The 22,882-nt window shown below is 51.7% G+C and overlaps 1 protein-coding gene across 8 annotated transcripts; it reads right to left on the bottom strand.

Moving 5' to 3' along the window:
• Positions 1-405: 405 nt before the first annotated feature.
• Positions 406-22,035, bottom strand: paplna (papilin a, proteoglycan-like sulfated glycoprotein). 8 transcript variants are annotated; one of them, XM_067243798.1, is made up of 28 exons: positions 21,868-21,938; positions 19,593-19,655; positions 19,406-19,502; positions 18,628-18,734; positions 15,988-16,048; positions 15,185-15,287; positions 14,672-14,802; positions 14,064-14,187; positions 13,901-13,981; positions 13,384-13,556; positions 12,553-12,676; positions 11,587-11,713; positions 11,269-11,334; positions 9,300-9,504; positions 9,017-9,193; positions 8,732-8,882; positions 8,503-8,583; positions 7,010-7,205; positions 6,682-6,763; positions 6,350-6,476; positions 5,433-5,844; positions 3,884-4,042; positions 3,360-3,493; positions 2,968-3,049; positions 2,732-2,878; positions 2,369-2,602; positions 1,409-1,584; positions 406-1,235 (listed from the first exon to the last, which is right to left on the bottom strand). In XM_067243798.1, exons 3-28 carry the CDS (start codon positions 19,463-19,465, stop codon positions 1,063-1,065), a joined length of 3,693 nt encoding a protein of 1,230 aa, XP_067099899.1. In that variant the 5' UTR covers positions 19,466-19,502; positions 19,593-19,655; positions 21,868-21,938; the 3' UTR covers positions 406-1,062. The 8 variants fall into 8 exon arrangements, with proteins under 8 accessions (XP_067099899.1, XP_067099903.1, XP_067099900.1 ...); XM_067243802.1 differs by having other exon boundaries at positions 18,628-18,731; XM_067243799.1 differs by having other exon boundaries at positions 19,406-19,471; positions 21,868-21,922.
• Positions 22,036-22,882: the final 847 nt, after the last annotated feature.

The following is a 22,882-nucleotide window of genomic DNA, read 5'->3' as shown; positions in this document are numbered from 1 at the left end:
ATTTCAGACAAACTCTACTTGGTACGGTTATTACAGTGGATGTGTTTTCTCACATTTAAGCAGCAGGAAACAGAGAAGAGTCTTCATAGTTGGTCCAGGGGAACTGAATAACTGACTGTTTACACTTATAAATGGGTAAACTATCAGGAATAGGGTTGGGACGGGTTTGGGTTCAGGGTCTCGCAGGACCTCTAGTGGTGACAGGTGGTATCTCTCTTTAAACGCTTCTAAAACGTAGCACTGTAAGGTGCAGATACACATGACATTGCATTTACATTTTATTCATTTTTCAGACGCTTTTATCCAACGCGACATCCTAGATAAATATGGACACTTTAAAACAGAATAAATATATCAAAACAGAGTTAATCAAAATATTATTTTATTTCACAATAATTACAGAGTAATGAAAGGATGAAAACTGTGAAATTACAGTCATTCTGAGCTGGGACTAGATCATTTGTATCATTATTTTCCCAGCAAATATTGATTTAAAGTGATGAAACAGCAAATGAACTGAATTCCCCTGGTAGGTCAAATGGAGCGATGCCAGCTAGTTTAACAAAATCTTTAGATTCTCAGAACAAATTCAAAGAACAAAAAAGCAACTGATTCAGTTTAGACTAGAGCACCTGTAGCACCCTACAGGTTTGACAGATCCAGCGGAAGAGTGTGTGTGTCTATTTGTGTGTGTGTGTGTGTGTGTGTGTGTGTGTGTGTGCATTACTATGCACCAGTTCCACCCAGCTTAAGTGATGCTTCCCAAGTAGTGGTTTCAACTGGACATGAAACTGAATATAAGAACAGTACAAAATATTCCCTGAACAACAACAACAGGCATGTCTCCTTGATTGAACATTTCTACCAGGACAGACACACTAATGTGGATTGTCCCAGTTAGACGAAACACCAGACTGAACAGACAGAACAGTGTCAGCATGTCAGTCTTGGTACCAGCAACGGGAGGTTCTGGGATCTGTGCAGGTTCGGAAGACAAGTCCTCAGGAAGGACCCCCCCTTTGGCCTCCCACTCCTTCCCACAATGCATCAGCCCTGGGCACCCTACCCCGTCCGGCGGCCCCTGGAGCCCCCCTGAGCGTGGCGGGCACAGCTGGCGCAGCAGAAGCTGGCGTAGTAGGGGTTGTTGCACAGCCGGGCGTACACTATGAGGTTACAGTTGGCCAGGTCGGGCTGGTCCACGCACTCCGCTGGCACGCCCACCTCCGCATCCTGGTCTGGGGGAGCGGATCGGGAGGGGGAGGGAGGAGAAGAGAGGGGATGGGGGGCAGGATCATTAACAGTGCATATCGTGTATGAGTCGTAATGTTGTTTAATGTCTGTTTGGTTGAAGCTTGTAAGCCGGTCCTGCCCGACTGGGACAGGTGCAAGGGGAGAGAACGTGCGTCACCTCGCTGCGAGGGCTTGGACACGCGGATCTCGGCCGTGGCGCTGACGGAGTAGGTCCCCACGTAGGCGTTGCAGGTGTACGAGCCCTCGTCTGACGGCTGGACGTTGTTCAGGATCAGACTCCCGTCTGGGGACGTCTGGACGTTACGACCGTCCGCGCGCACGGGGACGCCGTTTCTAGGAGACGAACGCAGAGGAACAGGAAGTGGATATCATGGGATGTTTTGTCTTGCTTCCAGGTCAAAGGTTAGCTTCAGGCGAGAGTGCAAAATAAACAAAATGGGTGTTGATCACTAAATCTGTTTTTAATCATTTTGTATGCTTCTATGCAATTAGAACAAAGTGCATGTGGAATGTACAGGTAAATATGTGTAATAAATAACTACTGTCTAGACACTTCTGTTTGGATAAAGTGTAATGAATAACCTGCTACATAGACACATTCTATTTGATGAGAGTATATTGAGCAACTGCTGCATTAGACACAAACTGTGTGTGACCCCAGGCTTGCATCATGTACAGAGGAGACAATATCCGTTCGTGGAACAAGGGTCTGATGAAAGCGTAAACAGCTACAATGTGAACTTTGTCCTAAGATCAGGATGTGAACCCTGAGCCAGAACCCTTATACAAGACAGTGGCTCCTGACACGCAGCAATGCTTCTCTGTTCCTCTGTGGCTCATCGACACCGTTGCTTAGTTACTGTTGCTTGTTACCTTGGAGAACTCTGACTCAGACAGCTACTGCCTCAGAACTCTTTTAATCAATACATCTGTTAGAACCAAGACGCTTTTTCTGTCCCACCACGACACAAGACTTATATACATATGTGTATATACATCAGAGAACTACATCCCAGAACATACTAATAATTATATAAAGATGAATACAAATGATAGAGGATTATTAAAGCCGAAAAATCATTATAGAAGATGTTAGAGGATGAGGTGTGAGACAGACCTGGACCAGCCCACGCTGACGTTGTCCCCGGATACGACGCAGGGCAGACGAGCCGTGTCGCCCTGCGCCACCTGCAGGTTGTTGGGCGCCGTGGTGATGAGGTCGCCGTGGACACGCAGCAGCAGCTGCCTCTGCTCCAGGTGCTGGTGAGTGGAGGCCGTGCAGGTGTACGTCCCCGAGTCCTGCGTGCTCAGCTGGCCAATCACCAGGGTGCCGTCCGAGTGCTGGGAGTGCCTGCGGACCAACGACGAATCACAGTCACGCGCCGGAAGAAACTCATAACCACAGTGGGAATCGGTGGTGGAAATCAGTGAGACTGCCTCTTGTGGGTGTTCAGGTGTGCGTGTGTGTGTGCGTGCGTGCCTGGGAGAGGTGAGGGGCAGGCCGTCCCTGGTCCACTGCAGGCTGACCGAGGGCAGGGCCGAGGCTGGGAGCACCCTGCAGGCCAGCCTCACCGTCCCCCCTGCCCTGCCCTCCAGCTGGGCCGAGCCAGAGCGATCGATGCTGAACCTGGAGCACACACACACACAGCGTGGGTTTCTCGGGGTGGAAGAGGTCTACGTATACGTCGGGGAGGGGGGAGGGGGGGGGGGGTCTACCTGATGGATGGCTGGCGGGGAGGCTGAGGGTGTAGAGGCTGGGAGACTCCTGTTCCTGGCCTGTCGTCCTGGGGGATACCCTCTGTCACACACACACACAAAACAGGCACACACACACCACACACATACACACAGTCACACACATGCAAGCTTTGTCTAGAGGGGTATAAGATAAATGTGTAGGGAGGTATACAGTGTTCACTTGAACGTGTTCCCACAAAAAATTTGTTCTGCTACTAGTTGTTCACAGAAAATGAGCCAAGGCTAATGAGTCTCAGGTTGAAAAAAGTATTAATTCAGTTTAAATTATTTGTCTTTTAGTAAATGTTGAAAATGAGTCTCACAGACCCAACACCACACAAGGGTGAATCCCAGACCGCAGGGTGTCTTACCAGAGACAGACAGGTAGATGTAGCGATGGTCTCTTTCACGGGCTCGGTCCCGCGTCGCAACACAAAGCAGCCAACCAGAGTCAGCCACCGTGAGAGGACCGACCAATAGGGAACCGTTAGGTTGCTGATTATGCCTATGAAACACAATAAGAAAAACAAAATGAGTCACAATAACGAAACAAAAACATTTCAATATTGGCATTATTAAACACTGACTAAAAGCAAGCACTTCAACAGGGCAATAATACTGTAACCCTCAACTAATAACACCTCAACTACAGACCGAACAATAACATCTCAACTACAGTATTAGCCCACATTTTACAGTGCAGCAAAAACAGCATCAAACTATTTAGTGGTTGCAGTCTCTTGCGAGACAGTAGTACAGGTTGTCAGATACAACATGAACTGCAAAGTGCTGCTTTCAGTGCCCTGCTAGCCCCCAAACCTCCACTAATTCCTGCCACCAGGAAACCGTGACTCTGGGGTGAACATTGGGCCCAGACGGAGAGGTAGGACCGCACCTGTGGGCCGGGAGGGGAACGCCGTCTCTCCTCCACTCCACCACGACGCTGGAGGACGGGGGAGGGCTGACGCGGCAGGGGAGCACCACCGTCTGGCCCGCCAGGGCCTCCACCGAGGACGGGTCCGACTTGTCGATACTCACCCCTGGACTGGTCAGGCTGGAGGCCAGGGAGGAGGACAGGGGAGAGGGGGGAGGAAGGGAGGAAGGAAGGAAGGAAGGAAGAAAGAAGAGAGCAGAATGGCAAATAGAAGAGAAGAAGAGAGGAGAGTAAAGTCACTTTATGCTCTACTGTTGGACAGCAGCTTCAACAGTCACCAAAGCTCAGCATAAAGAGCAGCCCAGCTTGGCTACAGAAGCAGGAGAGACAGACAGAGAGAGAGAGAGACGAGGGAGAGAGAGAGATGAGGGAGAGAGAGGGAGTTAAGGGAGAGAGAGAGGGAGAGACACGAGGGAGAGAGAGAGGGAGAGACGAGGGAGAGAGAGAGAGAGACGAGGGAAAGAGAGGGAGACGAGGGAGCGAGAGGGAGAGACACGAGGGAGACGAGGGAAAGAGAGAGGAAGAGAAACGAGGGAGACAAGGGAGAGAGAGAGGGAGAGAGGCGAGGGAAACGAGGGAGAGAGGCGAGGGAGAGAGGCGAGGGAGAGAGGCGAGGGAGAGAGGCGAGGGAGAGAGGCGAGGGAGAGAGGCGAGGGAGAGAGGCGATGGAGGGAGACGAGGGAGGGAGACGAGGGAGGACACCACACGAGCCACTACCCACCCAGCAACACAGACAGTTAACACATATGAGGTGAGTCTACGAGCTTGCAGGGTGCTGTGCAGGATGGGGAACATGGAGGAGTTCAAGATCCCTCCAGTCCCACCTGGTGAAGGAGGACAGACATGAAGGCCCGTGTGAAGAGTGGATGGAGCGACTACTACAGACACTACAGACACACAGACAGACGAGGACTGGAGCACCACAGCAGATTTTATTAGGTTATCGTCATGACAACAGAGTGACAAGCCCAGAGATTACATGGGAGGGTGGGGGGGGGTGACAAGACGAGGGTGAGGGCAGCGCGGGGCAGCGCGGGGCAGCGCGGGGCAGGCGAAGCGCGTTGGCTCGTTTCTGAGTGAGAGGGGGTTAAGTGTCTGCAAAGCTGCCAGGGTGTGCTTCAAAGCGTGTTTACTGTGCGTCTGCTTAGGCGTGAAGCACACGTATATGTACATCGCAGAGCGCGTTTACAGTGTTATCAGTGTGTGTAAGCGTTTTAGCGACTGTTCGCGTGTGTTGCAGCAACAATGTGTGTTCGTCTATGCGCGTGCTTTTATCAGCTGTTTGTTTCAACACATGTATGCGTGCTTTTAGCGACTGTTTATATGTGTGTGTCTTAGCGTGCACGTGTGTGTGTTTGCTGCTGTGTTCCTGTGCTCCTCTGTGGCCCCGGGACCCAGAGTGGGACGGGCAGGGCTGGGGGCGGGGCCAATCCCTTCTGAGGGGGGGCGTTGCTCGCCGGTCGCTCGGGGCTCCTCCACCCCTCCCCCCTCCTGTGTCCTCGGGTCTTACCTGGCGGCAGGGAGGGTCTGCTGGACGGCCACGGGCCGACGAGGACGCAGGTGGACCCGGGCGCGGTGGGCGTGGGTGGCAGCGTTGGTGCCCAGTCTGCCACTGGAGCCGGGCTGGACGCTGCCCGTGTCACGCCCACGGCCCGGGGTGGAGGCGTCGGGGGTGGGCGCCCCACCGGAGGGGGTGGCCCCCCCTCTGGAGGGGGTGGCGGGCCGGGGGGCGAGCTGGACTGGCGAGGCTGACTGGCACGACCTCTGGCACTCGGCGCGGGACAGGAAGTTGTTGTTGTTGCCGTGGCAGCCGCCGAACCAGAAGTGGACACAGCGGGCGGTGAGGACGTCGTAGTGGTAGCGGGGTGTCCAGCCGGCACAGGAGCCGGCCGCCCGGGGCAGGGAGCAGGTGGAGCGCTCAACTGAGGGGCGACACGACAGGACACTCACCTCTGACCTCTAACCCCCTGCTACTGAAGGAATATTGACCATGTGACCCATGCTTGCTCGCTGAGGTGTGGTTACTTTACACTATGTCTGACTCGCTGCAGTCTTGACTCTAACCACCAAAATACATGTTAAACTATACATTTTGATCCTTGGTTTTATGCCATGTTTTCTATATGTACTATTTGTGTGTATCTTTGGATAACCATTTATGAAAGACAGACCAAACACAACAGGACATACTGTTCTATATGCTCCAGCCCCCCTCTCTCCATACTCCCTCTCTCCCTCTTCCTCCTCCTCTTGCCTTCTCCTCCTCCTCCTCCCCCTGCCTCCTCCTCCTCCCCCTGCCTCCTCCTCCTCCCCCTGCCTCCTCCTCCTCCCCCTGCCTCCTCCTCCTCCCCCTGCCTCCTCCTCCTCCCCCTGCCTCCCCTTCCCTCTCCTCCCTCCCTCCCCTCCCTCCTCCCCTCCTCTACTCACTGCCACTGGGGGGGTTGGGACAGCCTTCTCCGTTGGGCCCTCCAGCGGAGGTCGTGCGGTCGTAACAGCATCCGTAGGCGGTCAGGCGACACTGGACACTGTTCTCAGCTGGGAGGGTGGGGGCAGACTGGGGGGGTGGGGAAGAGGGAGGAGAGTGGAGGAGGCAAGGGGAGGGGAGGAGAAGGAGGAGTGGGGGGGGGAGGAGAGGGGGATGAAGAGGAGAGGGAGGAGAGGAGAGGGAGAGTACGGAGGTGAGGAGAGAAGGAGAGTAAGGAGCATGTGACAAATGTTTTGGTTAAAATCACGACAACAAGCACAGAGCGCTTGCTTACCGTGGGGGCGGGGCGGTACTCCTGGCAGCCCTCCCGATTGGCTCCCTGTGCTGAGGTCACCGCATCCTGGCAACACCCATATCTGACCCACGAGGGAGCAGGGAGGGGGGAGGGGGTAGGGGCAGAGAAACATTCTAAAATGAGACTTGAGAACGTAAACTGCTGCGGTCATCCAACATGTTAAAAACATCCCCTATCATCTGGTCAGCGGTCAACAACACATAAAACACACACACACAAAGAACATTTCCAAAATAGAGCCTGTGTTTTTCTCCGTTCCACCCCCGGAGCCCAGACCATAATGAGGGGCCTGGCTGGCGCTGAGTACCTGGAGGAGGTGCAGGAGGGCTGGGCAGGGGTCAGGGGGGGGCTCTGGGTGCAGCCCTGGCCCAGCGGGCCCCTGGCGGAGGAGCGTCCGTCGGGGCAGCAGCCGTAGTAGGTCTGGCTGCAGTGCAGGGCCGGGGCCAGGCTGTGGGGGTCGTACACCGTGTTGGTCTGGGGGCCTGCGGGCTCCGGTCTGGGGACTGAAGACCGTGTTTTGCATCAGGCACACACAAAAGTCTAGAACGCACACGTCCACACACATACACGTCTACTCACATGCACACGTCTACTCAAATACACACGTCTACTCAAATACACGCACACACCAACACACACACTAGAACACACACACGTCTACACGTGAACACACTAGAACTCATGCTCTTTCAACAATAGATTCTGAAGAGACAACTTCTAGACAAATCTAGATCTAGATTCTACACATCCCCAGGAATTCATGTCCACCATCAACATTGGTTTTAAGTTTGTAACTTTGCAACCATATTGCCCCTATGTATTTATTAGTATTTCCAATTGACAGGAACTCCAGGGTTCTCTCACAATATCCCAAATGTGACCGACCTCTCGAATAGCCGTGTCATTTTAGTTTGTACTTGAAGTTATAGAAGCATAACTTCGACACGGAAAGGAAATCCCCCAAATAAGAGATACTATGTTGTGGTATTCTCTTCCTTCAAATATGCTCATGACCCAAACCTGAACCTGAAGCAGCAGAGCTCCCCTGGAAGGAGGCATGTGTGGTTTCAGAAGCTAGATGTTCAAACAGCAGTGAAGCTCTTGAGCCAGACTCAATCTACGTCTACATTCTTGGCATTCCTCCACCAAGCCTGCCTGTAATAAAACACACGCCTGGAACACAATGAACATCTCTGCACCATGGGGGTTGTTGGGAGAGCCCTGTGGCGTGGAGTCACACACACACACACACACACAGATATGAAGACAGAAGCGACAGCAGTGAGGAAAAGGCCAGAGCTGGTCTGACTGGGACCAGACACGGAACACAGAACCCCCGGAACACGGGAACTGTGGGAACGCTGGCAGGCGGCGAGGGAACGGACGAGGGAACAAACACACGCAGGAGCTCCCCCAGCCCTCGCCAGCGGTGCCGGGAGAGGAGGAAGGCCAGGGCTAGGGCCAAGGCCAGGTTCGGGGCCAGGGGCCAGGGCCAGGGCCAGGGCCAGGGCCAGACACGGCCCAGTCCACAACACTGGTACAGCTCACTGCCTCCCAGGTATGTTAATCAGACTGACAGTGTCCACGGCCCCCCAAAAACATGTCAACGAGGCCCGGATAATTAGTGCTGGGATGAAGGGTGGGAGGCAGGGGATGCAGGAGAGGGGGTAGGAAGGGGGGCAGGAGAGGGGGTAGGTGCTGGGACAAAGTGACAGCGGTGAGGGCAACAGAGTGTTGAGGGATGAGGAGAGCCAGACAGGAGAGAGCCACAGAACAGTCACGGTCAAGACTGCTTTAAACCTGTTGAGTGGTCAGGTACGTAGGGATGGAATCCTAGCTGGGTGTTGTCATGTCCTCTTGGGTCCTGCATGCTGGGGACCACTGGAGGAGAGGAGAGAGGAGAGAAGGAGAGAGGAGAGGAGAAAGAGAGAAGGAGAGGATGAGGAGAGGAAGATTCACGGCGGGTCAGCCAGGTGTACATGCGGGTGTGTTTGCATGCGGACAGTGCCGGGTGGAAGGGTGGTCTCACCCTGGGGGCTGTAGCAGGGCTGGTCGTTGCAGCCCTCCACAGTGGAGGGTTTGGGGTAGGCGCTGCAACGCTCCACAGGGTACAGGTTCCTCTCTCTGTCGGAGCAGATCACCTGGCGCTCACGTAGGCCGGTGCCACAGCTCTTAGAGCACTGGAGAGGAGACACAGGGCAGAGAGAAGAGGGATGAATTGGGATCGAAATCCTTTGCGTGTGTGTGTGTTGGGGAGGTGCATGTTCATGTGTGTGCACGTGTGAGTGAGCGCGTGTGCGCGTGCGCCGCTCACCAGTCCCCAGTCTCCGACGTGCCAGCCAATGTGTACGGGGCAGGCGGCCAGGGTGCAGGCCTGGGTGAGGGTGGGGCGCGGCAGGGCGGAGCAGGCCACGTCCTCCAGTCTCGTACCCCCCGAGCCCACGCACAGCAGCTCCCGGCTCTGGAGCCCCGCGCCGCACGTCACCGAGCACTGCACGCCCAGAGCACGACACCACGGTCAGCTCCCACCGTCGCCCCGGCAAAATCACCCGTTTGACCCCATTTCAAAGACAATTGTGCATTAAAGGGCCCCCTACCTGGCTCCACGCTCCGGCTCTGTACTCGGCGCAGCGCCGCATGTTGCAGGTCTGCAGGGTGGGCGGGGCCTGGGAGTAGGCGGCGCAGACGGCGTCCTCCACCACGCGCGGCCCGGCCGCCTCGTGGGACACGCACTGCACGCTGCGCACCTGGGAGCCCCCGCCGCACGACACCGAGCACGGGTTCCACGAGCCCATCTCCCAGCTGGGACCCGCCAATCGGGAGGAGGGAGGGAGGGCACGGGATTGGTCGGGTGGAGGAAGGGACGGACATCAGAGGTTCTGTTAGTGTTGGGATACCTCTGACAGGAACTTGTCCTGTGCAGTGTGACTAGCCCCCGCCACCAGCACCCCGACATCAAAGCCCCCAGCTACCACGACACACAAGCCAGCTAACACCACGATCTGCTTTGGGTTTCTATTCTTGGTTAGTTGACAATACGATGCTATCTGGAGACAGCAATCCGATCACACACACATACGTTTGGCTGTGAAACAGTTGACAATCCCCTAGAAAGCGTGTTCTATAGTGAGGGTTCACCCTTTTTACAGATCGCTATGTGACGTTTTTACAAATGACGACTCTGCAGTTAGCGCTCTCTGGGTCAGAGGGAGTATCAGCAGGTGTGACAGGAGGTGATCTGTTCTCCTGATGCTGGCGACCGAGTAACGCTAGAGTAACGCCAGAGTAACGCCAGAGTAACGCCACATACAATGGATTCTGACTGACTGTGCAGTGTGTTTCAATACAGTGCCTATGTACCAGTGCATTTCACTTAGTACATTTTCAAAATGGCTACTGCAATATTTTCCCATCTGTGACATGACTCAGTAATTGAGAATAGCTCAGTTGGTGAGAGTGCAGGGATGGATTTGACCAGTCCGAACACAGATGTTTCACAATTCCTGCACAGTAGCCTGTCGGTATGTGGAACAAACATGTGGAGCACACCCACCCTGTGCAGACAGGACCGTAAAGACACCCTGCAGTGAGACTGTGGCGTCATGGCGACAGCAAGGCCCCGCTTGGGCTCTTCACAGGTTTCACAGGCGTCTCAGGTTTCTGAAGACGACCATCAAACTCCAATTATTAGGAAATGCATTTTTTTAAGAAATTATAAAAATGTTTTAAGACTTGTAACAAACTGAAAATGTTTTACTTCAGGTGTTTTTACCGCCCGGTCCGCAAATGTAAAAAATTCAAAATAAATTTAAAAACAAACATCTAAGGCAGTCAAGCCACAGCGATGTCACCTGGGACCTACACAGGAACACATACATCACCACCACAGTTAAGACCCTGTGTGTGCGTGTGTGTGTGTCCCCGTGTGCAGTGTCTGTTCCACACATAGACCAAGCTAACGCACACAGACAGGAAGCGCTACAGACACAGCTGGCTACGAGCACTATCAGACAGCGGCCCAGCTTAGGGATCAGGGGAACAGGGGTCACGCGAGGAGCCTCTTTGATGCGACCCCTGCACGACACGAGCTCCCCCCTGCCTTGGGGAGAGGTGTGAGGGGGTCAGGGACGCACAGGACATGAAAGAGCGTGGGGGGGGGGGGGGGGATGGAGGGCAGGGGGGCAGGGGGGAGGGACACGGATCTCTGAGCTGGACAGTTGCCTCTCGCCGTTGTTCTGGTTCCCTTATGGAAGAACAGGCGCTACACTCTGAACCCCTCACGCCCCTCCGGCAGACCTCAACCAGGGGGTAGAGACACAGAGCGTTCCGGAATACCCCGGGAATCACTCTGAATCGCTAAGCCTGGGTTATGGCACGATGCGTGTAGTGGCTGGGTCCATCCACTTAGTGGAGGGGGATGATTCAATCGCATGTGGGTGTGGATGTCGTTGGGGATGATTCAATCCCTTAAAGGGGAAGGTGGATGATGTGAATCAGTGTCCGGGCGTGAGGTGCCAGTGCCCCGTGTTTGAGGTCCTCTCCCGCGGCCCCTGGGGGCCTTGTTACCTGAACACATATGGTCTGGGCTGCTCTGAGGGCCTCCACATGTGTGGCGGGTACAGGTACGCCATCCTTTCAGGACAGGAGCAACACAGCAGCAACAGTGAGGCCCGCGGCGCACTGGGCTCACAACCATGTTCTACTGTACACACCACTCATTACTACTGGACTGACAAGTTAATGCGGTTTGATCATCTATTGTACTGGAGTTTGATAAAGTCATGTCGTTTGAGAAGCTAACGTAGTTTGAGAAGCTACGGTTCAGTTGCGAGCGGCATGACCAGGAGTCTGCTGCCCCGAGGCCCTGGGGCCCGTCCGCCTCACCTGTGTGTCTGCGGGCAGGGCTGCGGGTTGCAGGTGCGGTTGCTGAGCGGGCGGGGCAGCGAGGAGCACAGGTAGTCGGGGTAGGCCTCGTTGTCGATGGCACAGAAGACCAGACGAGACTGGTACCCTGGGAGGGGGAGGAGCACGGACTGTCAGTCACACACCACACCACACACCACATCAGACACCACACCACACACCACATCAGACACCACACATCACATCAGACATCACACCACATCACATCAGACATCACACCACATCACATCAGACATCACACCACACACCACATCACACCACACACCACATCACATCAGACATCACACCACATCACATCAGACATCACACCACATCACATCAGACATCACACCACATCACATCAGACATCACACCACATCACATCAGACATCACACCACACACCACATCAGACATCACACCACATCACACGCTGCAGCGCAACGCAAGGCTGTCACAGTCATCCTCAGTATCATCATCCTCACTATCATCATCATCCTCAGCTCCTCATGATGGAATCAGACTCTACATGCAAATTCCTCTGAGGTTTGAGTCATGATGTGATGGAACTAATCTGCTCCCGCTGAAATACAGCCCATGGGTACCAGTTCCAACCCCATCAGGTCAATATCCATAACTTTATCAGATTATTAGTGTGGATACAGACCTAATAAAAGTAGCATGTGAGGGGAGGATATATCAGTGGTTAGAACATCTGCCTAAAGAACAAGAGGTCACGGGTTCAAATCCCCCCTGTATGATGCTTTGGATAAAAGCATCCACTAAATGACTACATTATGTACCGATCCCACCCTTTGAAGAAGATTATAATCATCATAAGCAGAATACTTAAACTAAGGACCTCTTGATGGCCAGTCAAATGCTGTACTACTGAGCCGACCCTCTCCCCATGTGTAGCCGCCTCCTGAGGGAGGAGCAGTGATCCTGACCTGATCCACACTCCATGCTGCAGGAGGACCAGGAGCCGTGGCTCCAGTAGTAGCCCTGTCTGGAGCGCCCGTGGGGCAGGTAGTACTCAAACTCCACCCCCTGGTTGGGCTCCTGGACGATCAGCTGTAGGGGCAGAGGTCAGAGGTCAAACCCCCTGGAGAGACTGTATGGTGAGGTCTGAGTCACCTTAGCATGTAGCGCAACCACCAGCTAACGTCGGAGACTTCAGCGCAATACCATGAAGGTTTGTTGACAGCATGACAAAATTAGCTAGCTTGTCGCAGCATCTTCCAGGGTCCAAACCTCAGTAAAAAAGCACACACATTTATTTATTTAAATACTGCCCTGCTCCGGATAATAAAATGTCTGATTTACGTCACTGGATGGCCCTCTCTATAACTCAGACGCTGGTTACAGGAATGCTAGAGACACTATCCAGAGGTCTGTGTCAACGAGGTATGTGGACATTTGGTGAAGGAGATGGACTAGGGAGAGAAATCTCTCTCCAAAAAAACCTGAATTCACTTAAGTGAATAGCTTTAGACAATATCATCCGAACCATCTGGTTTCAACTGGAATTTGTTAAATATATGGACATTTATGACGGAATCAAATTACATTTATAGCTTGTATTTGAGTATGTATATATATCCAGTATAGTTGAGTATGTATATAGCCAGTATATCTTTATACTATACGGTATGCTTTCACAATTCAACATTCAGAACAGATTGGCATATTTTATCATATAATAATATGTACTACTACTACTGTTCATTCTCTAATAACTGATTAATACTCGTTCTTATGTTCATGACAAGGTGCCTGACCTCGATGACGAGAGGCTCTGTGGTGGGGCCCCGGCCGATGATGGTCTCAGGAGTCATGTCTCCCTCTGCACCCCTTTGGTAGTACAGCATGGTGCCAGCGATGGGGGTGGCACGGGAAAACTCAATTACCCAGTGGCCATTGAGGTAGTACTCCCCTCGCAGGTTCTTAATGGCTGATGACACACACAGCAGCTTGTTAATCCGAGGTAATACAGTTTATCTTACAGGCTTTCATATGCACTCTTCTAGGTGTACATCTATAAGTGTATCTTACATGCATACACATATACACCTATATTAAAACACATTTCATCCATTTAGCATTAACCTTCTATCCAAAACGACATACCAAAATCGTACATAGAAAGGACAGCAGAAAATCCCAAATCAGAAGTGCAGATGGTGGTCAGAGTCAAGGAATGGTCCAGTGTTCCCTGAGCCTCCTCTGTACCATTGTGACATGCACATCTTAAAGCACCACACCAGACAGCTAGCTAGCTGTCCTTCAGTGACTCACCCAGGTAGTTGCGAGTGGGGACCGTCTCCCTGATACTGATGGTGGTGGCGCCCACAGGAATGATCACCACCTGGTTGTAGCCTAGGAAACACAGGTGTGTTTAAAAGGTAGTAACACAAGATTTCTGTTAGTCACAGGTGACTGTCTGGAAACCCCTCCGTACCTCTGGGCAGGTCGCGCACAGTGAAGGAGCTCCTGGATGGGTAGCAGGACTGTCCGCTTCCCCCGCACTGCAGGCAGGGGTCCTCCTGCTGGGGAGACTCCAGCATGTTGTCACAGCCCAAGCGCTGGAGGTCAGGGACCAGGGAGAGCAGAGAGGAGTCAGAGAGAGGTAGGAGTCAGAGAGAGGGAGGAGTCAAAGAGAGGGAGGAGTCAGCAAGAGGGAAGAGTCATAGAGAGGGAGGAGTCAGAGAGAGGGAGGAGTCACAGAGAGGGAGGAGTCAGAGAGAGGGAGGAATCAGCAAGAGGGAGGAGTCATAGAGAGGGAGGAGTCAGAGAGAGGGAGTCATAGAGAGGGAGGAGTTAGAAAGAGGAGTCAGCAAGAAGGCGGAGTCAGAGAGAGGGAGGAGGAGTCAGAGAGAGGGAGGAGGAGTCAGAGAGAGGGAGGAGTCAGAAAGAGGGAGGAGTCAGTGTTAACAAAAAGTTTACGAATTGACAAGGTTAACAACAACCACCGAAAGCTGCTTTCCAGAATTCCTTCGTCACCATAGAGATCCAGCTACTATCATCACCCCAAGTAATCCCAATTCTCGGTTCAGTCCCCATGCCCACCTTGCAGACTCCGCCCACACACACGTCCCTGCGTCCAGGGTGGCATGGCGTGCCGTCCACCACAGCGGTGCGGTGGCGGTAGAAGAAGTTCTCGCCGCGAGGCATGCAGTTCAGCTCGCACGGGTTCTCCGCTGGAGAGACAGCAACACGCTCCAGTTTACATTTACCTCAGAGAAACGCCACAGAACAGGTGACGACAGGAGGACGTACACACACACACACATACTGACACACACACATTGACATTTGATCAATGTTGCAGACAGTTTTATCACATAGACAGCACTGCAGAAAATCCAAAAAGGATCAGAAATGCATAATTCCAACAGTGATTTTGGTGGTCACAGTTAAGGAATGGTCAGTATGTACCAGGGTAGTCTTCTACCCATGGACTACATCTCGTGCCTTTACAACCATCTCTGGAGGAGGAGATCCTTCACCACCATCACCTGAACTATCACTTGACCTCCTCACCTAGGATCAAGATATGACGTCTTTAACCTCGCTCCTCACCTCCATAGTGAGGCAGCCACTTGTAGCGCTTCCCCTGGAAGTCAGTTCCATCGAACTGAGAGCACTGCTCCTCTCTGAAGTCCCTGGAGCCCTCTGGGCAATCCTGGGGAGAGAGATACCAAGAGACAGGGAAGTCAGAGAGAGATACCAGGAGACAGGGAGGTCAGAGAGAGATACCAGGAGATGGAGAGGTCAGAGATAACAGGTGACAGAGAGGTCTTGTGTGTTGCATTGTGTGTTGCAACAGAAATACAGGGAAGATTTGACCTGTGACCTCTTGATCTACAGTCAAATGCTCTACCACTAAGCTACATCCAGTAACTAGCTGGATGAGAGCTCATCACGGGAGAGTTACATTGACCTATATGAGAGAAGATAGGACATTAGAAAGTCATGTTTCTTTGCCATTTGTACTACTACAGAGCTATTGGCCCTGCTAAGCTCATCAATTTCCTAGCGGCCTACTTTATGTCCTATCAGTTTAAAGGTTTGAGGTTGAGGAAAAAGATGGAGCAGGAGAAGGACCACCACAATGGTCTATTACTGTGTCCTGTGTACAGAGCGGGAACTGTAAACAGGCCTGGCTCAGGCTGTGTCTGGGACCTGGGGGCATCTGGGATTTCACACACGAAACAGATCCGACATGTGTAACATACCGGCCATAATGGCCGATCCGAAAAGCAGGTTGTGAATCACTGTGACAGCTGTTTCACAGGTTTATCTCAGGTGCTAAAAGTGTCAACTCTTCCAAGATGTTGGCGGTGTTTGATGTCTCTGAAGAGAGAGGCGTGGGAAGCCCTCACCTGGATGTTGCAGGAGCGGTAGGACTTCTCTGGGCCGACACAGTTGTTCCCCCCGTCCGTCCTATTAGGTTTAGACGAAAAACATTCAAATGAGCGTTTGGATGAAAACACAAACAGCAAGGGCCAAGGAGAGGAGTCATCAGTCCTCACAAGCATCGTTAAGGACGTTTTCAAGGACGTCGTGAAGTGCATCCTTAAGGCCATCGTTATGGTCCTTGTTTAGAGTCTTGTTAAGAGGGACCTCTGATCTGCACCACTGCAAAAGTAGACAACCATGACGCCACTCATTGTTTTTGTGACATGTTTTGTTCAAACATGTCACCCGTGACATGTTTGGGTCCTGAACAATACACCTTCAAGATTTTAACGTCATACAGTGCCCGGTTCTTGAGATAACTGAGCCACAGACAGACACACAGACACATAGACACACAGACATGCCTGACTTTCTAGTTGGATGTCAAGTCTGTCTGGACGTGTGTTTACAGACTGGAGAGCAGAGACGCCCGCCCTTGAAGTGTCCAGAACGTCTCTCAGTATAACGGCTGCTCCAGCGTGCATCAACACGCCCCAGCTCTGCTGGCCCACGCCCACGCAGGGACGGACCCACGCCCCAGCTCTGCTGGCCCACGCCCACGCAGGGACGGACCCACGCCCCAGCTCTGCTGGCCCACGCCCACGCAGGGACGGACCCACGCCCCAGCTCTGCTGGCCCACGCCCACGCAGGGACGGACGCACGTCCCGACACCGTCCTCCGCTCGGCCTCGCACGGGACGTGGATATATACCAGTCTAGATATGTATTAGACATGTGGAGGGTGACATCACTCTCTTCTGGGAATCAAACTGCCCTGGCTGGACTGTTTCATCCCACCGTTTCCCAGAAACCATGTGTAACATCTGTGACGTGTGTCTGGTGTGCATCTGTGGCTGGGGGGCGTGGGGGGGGGGGGGGGGGGGGGCAGGGCAAGGGCAGGTCGGAGTGATGTAGGGGAGTTAGCTGCAGTGCAGGAGTACAGGTGCGGCGTGTGACTAAGACATCTCAGGAGACAGATGTGCACAGGGCTGGCTCACTTCCCGCTCTGCTGTTAGTCACGGAAAGGAGAGGGCTAGATGATGAGGGGTGTGTGCTTGGCTGTCGGGCTCTCTGTGGGTGTGTCGGAGGAGCGGTGCCAACACTACAGGCCCACAGGTAGACAGAAAGTCAACATGACCAGTACAGGCCCACAGGTAGACAGACTCAACCTCAAGCCTCAGCATGACGATCACGTACAAAAAATGTTTCGACCTTCCTCCTGTTTTTGCTGCACAGAAAACCATTTGGTGTCCCTGTGAAGCGGGGGAACCGACGGATCTGTTGTGAGGCGGTAACTCAGGGTGTGGCTCAGCTGGCATCAGGAGGAGCTGTGCCGGAGCATGTTAAGCAGCCCTCTTTAACTCAGCTCCTCACGGCTGGTGGAGGCAGACCTGCGCCTGCAGCTCTATTCTTGAGAAGCTACTTGTTCAGAACCCCCGCCCCCCCCCCCCCCCCACCCCACCCCTTCTCTGTACCCCACCCCTCTCTCCTGAGACACACCTGCTGCTGGTTTGCAATGTCAGCAGGAAGAAATGATGCGTCTCTACTTCAAGCAACATAAATCTGTACTTGAAACGACTGTCAATGTTTGGCTGACAGTCGGATGATGTTTGACACAATAATACAATTCTAATGGCCATAATACTTTTTGGTAATTACACCTCTCTAAACAGGGGTGAAGCGTGAGTCATGGTGTGATGGTGTGAGGCATGGGTGAGGGGAGGGTGGGATAGGTGAGGGGAGGGTGGGATAGGTGAGGTGAGGTGAGGTTAAGTGGGATGGGTGAGGGTAAGGTGGGGTCTGTGTGGGCCAATAGAGGGCTGAAGGTGGGGCTAACTCCTCCACCAGTGAGAGAAGGGCTGCAGAGGTTAGTCCCGGTGGTAAACACTGAGGTGCAAGAGGGAACACGCCAGAAGGATTCCAGCGGAGTGATTTACGGACCGAGAAGCAGAGGGCTGGTGGGTACAAGAGACGAGCCTTGTCTCTGACACACCCCTCCATCACCCCCCCACCCCCCCCGTCCAACCAAACATGAGCAGATGGATTACAGGCAGCGCACACCCAGTTACAGATGAAAACGAATTCACGACATCAAACGCACCCATACACACATACACACAGGCAAAAGCACACAAACACACACACGGACGCATACAAATGCACACGTACCCATACACGCACACAAAATCACAGGTTCCCCAAGTTAAAATAGGGAGAAAAAAAGGAAGATCCGATATTTGCACAGCGCTTAATTGGTTCCCTGTCCCAACAAAGCACAGACAGACCCAGATCGCTCCTTATCTTCACTGAGCTACAGTCTGGTTGCCACAGGCAACAGACAACGCCCGGCTGACAGATCCTGTTGAAGCTGGAGAACCCCTCCCTGTCTTCTTTATCCTCCCCTGGAGTTCCAGGGGATTCTTTTATGACTCATCATTATGGACCTGAAACAGGCTTTCTCCTGGAATAAAGACTCCAAAGAAAGGGAGGAGAGGAGCAGAGAAGAGGATGAAAGAAAGAAAGAAAGGTAGAGGGTGGAGGGATGTGAGGTGAGGAGGTCCTACCTGAGGGTGATGCACCTCCTGGACCTCGTGGTGACGCCCCCTCCACAGCTCCTGCTACACTCCCCGTACGCCCCCCACTCCTCCCAGTAGTCTCCACTGGGCACCTGCTGGACCCCGGGCACACACATCACCTGCTGCTCTTCATACAACCACTTCCTGTATGTTGCTTTGGATAAAAGAGTCTGCTAAATGAATGCAATGTCAATGTAAGGGGTTGAAACTCACTCCCCTCAGTATAAATACCGCCCTGCATTCAGCCCAGTTAAATGGGTTAGACTCACTCCTTCTATAGTATGTAGAGGAGTATAAACACCGCCCAGCCACCGACTGCTGGGTTGTCGTTGGCGTAGCTGGCTCATGAGGCGTTTTATGAGGTGGTCAGGTGCGTGTGTCAGAAACCCTGAGCTAGAACCCTGGAGGGAGGAGGTGATATTGGCAAATAACACCTGACACACACTCTTACCCCTCACTAACACACTCTACTGGCCCCCTCCCTCTCACCTTACTCCTCCAAGTTGATAATACAGTGTGAATTACACATACTTTTTTATTTTATTTGAGTCATTTAGCAGACACTCTTATCCAGAGCAACTTACAGTAAGTACAGGGACATTCCCCCGAGGTAAGTAGGGTGAGTAGGACACAACGTCATTAGCACGGCCAGGAATCGAACCGGCAACCTTCTGATTAATAGCCCGATTCCCTAACCGCTCAGCCATCTGACCCCCCTGTACATACTGTACATTACATACACTTTCATGGTGCACGGTGTACTTACTAGCAGTGCTGGAGTAAGACACAGCTGCAGAACAGCGAGGCCAGCCAGCAGCATCTTCATACTTCCCTACTGAGGACAATGCCAGTCACTTCCTGTACTGATAATGGACCGAATTTTAGATATCGATGACTAATATTAATTTATTTGTTATAATAAAAATCTTTTTTTTTTAAAGCTTTTCACCCACCTTTGTTTGTTGGCAGTTGAGCACGTATCCAGCTCCTTTTCTCTTCAGACGGACCAGACCAGCCTAGGAGGATCAGACGGATTCATCTTTCTTGAACAGTGACTGAATCAGCGACTGAGTCAGTGAGCTCTGAGCTGCGGGCATGTTGGGCTCTGTGTCACTGTGGTCTGAGGTTGGAACCTGAGCCAGCATCCCAACCACAGGAAGGATGAGCCAGCCCAGACCGCAGTGCCGGTCCTAGCACATTTGGTGCCCTAGGCAAGGTTTACCTAGCCTAGGGGTGGGGCTGGGGGGGGGCAACCACAACACGGACATATGACATGCCGCGGTTGGCGACCTCTGCTGGTAATGCGTTTGAAACTCAAGGACTATGCGGGAGGGTTCATTTAAATGGTTGCAATTCAAATTGCCGCCCCCCCTCTTCATGCCACCCTAGGCGGCTGCCAATAGGAAGGCCCCTACCAGACTATCTGTAACCTGTTTGCCCCTACCAGACTATCTGTAACCTGTTTGCCCCTACCAGACTATCTGTAACCGGTTTGCTCCTACCAGACTATCTGTAACCTATGTGCCCCTACCAGACTATCTGTAACCTGTTTGCCCCTACCAGACTATCTGTAACCTGTTTGCCCCTACCAGACTATCTGTAACCTATGTGCCCCTACCAGACTATCTGTAACCTGTTTGCCCCTACCAGACTATCTGTAACCTGTTTGCCCCTACCAGACTATCTGTAACCTGTTTGCCCCTACCAGACTATCTGTAACCTGTTTGCCCCTACCAGACTATCTGTAACCTGTTTGCCCCTACCAGACTATCTGTAACCTGTTTGCCCCTACCAGACTATCTGTAACCTGTTTGCCCCTACCAGACTATCTGTAACCTATGTGCCCCTACCAGACTATCTGTATTCTGTAGCGGCCCCACCACTCCCTCTCTCTCTCTCTCCCTCCCACCTTCCATCCCTCCCTCCATCCCTGGATCCCTCCGCAAGACTGGATTGCTTAATTGAGAAGAAATATTGATGCTGTGCGGTACGTAAACCAGCTTGTTGTTTGTTTGTTTTCCCTGGCTTTCATCATGGCAGCAGGACGCCTGTGCTTGGCCCAGCTGGAAGGGGCAGACTGGGGTTGCCAAGCCTCTTGCTACCCTCCCAGGGAGCCCAACACCCAAGGCCCTGCCTGGGGGCATGGGGTAGGGACACCCTGGGGGAGTGGGCGAGGAGTCAAGGCTCCAGCCATGTCAGAGAGGTGGGGTGGAGAGGTTGGGGGTGAGGGATGCGGTACTGTATTCTGACTGATCTGACTATCCATATTTGCAACCACTTGAGGCTTGTTATTGGTGTCAGAGCTACTAGGCAGCTGATCTATGAGCCTATAGTGCAATAATTCAACCCTTCAGAAACTCTGTGCTGACAGTATAAATGTGCTGAACTACCCATACCTCGATTACACAAGCACTCTCTCTCTCTCTCTCTCTCTCTCTCTCTCTCTCTCTCTCTCTCTCTGTCTCTCTCTCTCTCTCTTTCTCTCTCAAATGTGTGCATCTTCTGCTGGCTGTTGTGGCACCAGTGAGGTGCTTCTCAACTTTATCACCTTTTCTGTCTACTCGCAAAAAATATGAAATGTGTCTTTGGAGGCACAGACAACATGATTGTGACAGGAAAGTCTTATTCTGACGATCAGTCAATGATGCTGTCTAATCTTTCCACAATGCGTCTCTGTTTATGCATCCATGCTGTTATGAACCTTACAGCAAAAATAATAACAATAATGGTATCTTGTACATTTGTATTTTTTGTAATATTTGTATTTTTGTATTTTTATATTGTAATTTACGGCAACTTATATTTTATTTTATTGTATATTTAATTATATTCTAATCCCACTTAGTACTGCTAGTTTATGTACCCTTAGTATAGATAGTCCACATATTTAAATGTTAGGTATATGTTTATTGTATGCACCTTCCTGCCAAAGCAAATTCCTTGTCTGTGCAAACTTTCATGGCGAATAAATCCCATTCTGATTCTGATTCTGATTCACTGCAGTTTAAGTAGAATGCGTGTTGACTTTGTGGTAGTATTTATCCCTCAACGGCTACTCGTAATTAAAGGAAAAAAATGACTAGCCAATTCTTGTTCTTAATATCATTCACCGCCATAAAAATATTCAACCATTATTTACAGTCATCAGTGAAGTTTGTTTTAACAAACAATTTGTTTTGAATGCATAACTTGTTTAATTTCGTCTAATAAAACCGTTGTTCATCTTACCCGTTTAACGTTTAGGCGTCGGCTTGCTTCCCAACTTTTCAAAGAAACACCTGGTGAATCCTCGAGCTGTTGACTGTGAGCGGCTTGCGTTGGTATGCGCCCAGTGTGTCTGTCCGTTGTCCGTATAGCCTCCTGGTGTGAGGAGGTTATCTGAAAGTCTAAACCCACTCTTTCCCTTTCTGTTTCCACTTTCCAGCAGGAAATTCAAAACTGGGAGAAAAAAGTATCGTTGGTGAAACCTATCGAGTTTTCTGCCGAGTACTGCGTACCCAGGGCAATTATACTGCGCGTGCTGATGACAGAAGTGGGAAGCATGCTCAGAGACTGTAATTTCACATAGTAAAAATAACTGTTAATTATTACGTCCATTACGTCCATATGGAGAATCTCCCTAAACCTGGTGTTAAATGGGTTTTAAAGGACTCATTTACACAGCCTTCATATTCACCATGCTGTTATTACCGCAGGGGCCAGGAGCTGTACGGTAACAACCTCTAATACCAGGGTATTCGCACGACCCCTTCATATTGTAAAACAGAGAGAAAGTTACCCTGGGAATAAAAGGGACGCAATTTGGGTAGGATTTTTTTAATGAATGGGTATGTCATTTGTTGGGATTATTTGGAAAAAAAATTCACGAGTCTGAAACAGGCCCGTGTTGCTTTTTAATTGACCAGTATGGAAAATAATACAACTTCATATTGTTACTTTGTTAGGGTGTAGCATATTGAAAATGTGGTTAATTTGAAGATATTGAATAAAACATTGTCCAAAAACTTGAAAGAGGTTTAACATTTTATTATGACGTTATCATTGATCTCTGGCGTGAACAGACAGTTAAAACGCTGAATGTCAACAATGTGGTTATGTCTTTTTACAGAGGAAGCCAGTCTGGTCACTAGGAGGGCTATGTTTAGGAAATTGCCACCATATGTTTCCCAAAATGTCCTCCCCTCCCCGTTCTTTAGGGGGTGAGGTTTTAGGGAATAGGAGATCTCAAGTGCTCTCTCTTTTT

Source organism: Osmerus mordax, chromosome 9, assembly GCF_038355195.1.
Source record: "Osmerus mordax isolate fOsmMor3 chromosome 9, fOsmMor3.pri, whole genome shotgun sequence".
In the NCBI taxonomy this organism is placed as follows: Eukaryota; Metazoa; Chordata; class Actinopteri; order Osmeriformes; family Osmeridae; genus Osmerus; species Osmerus mordax.
Note: the sequence above shows the minus strand (reverse complement) of the source record. Positions and strands in the feature narration are given on the sequence as shown.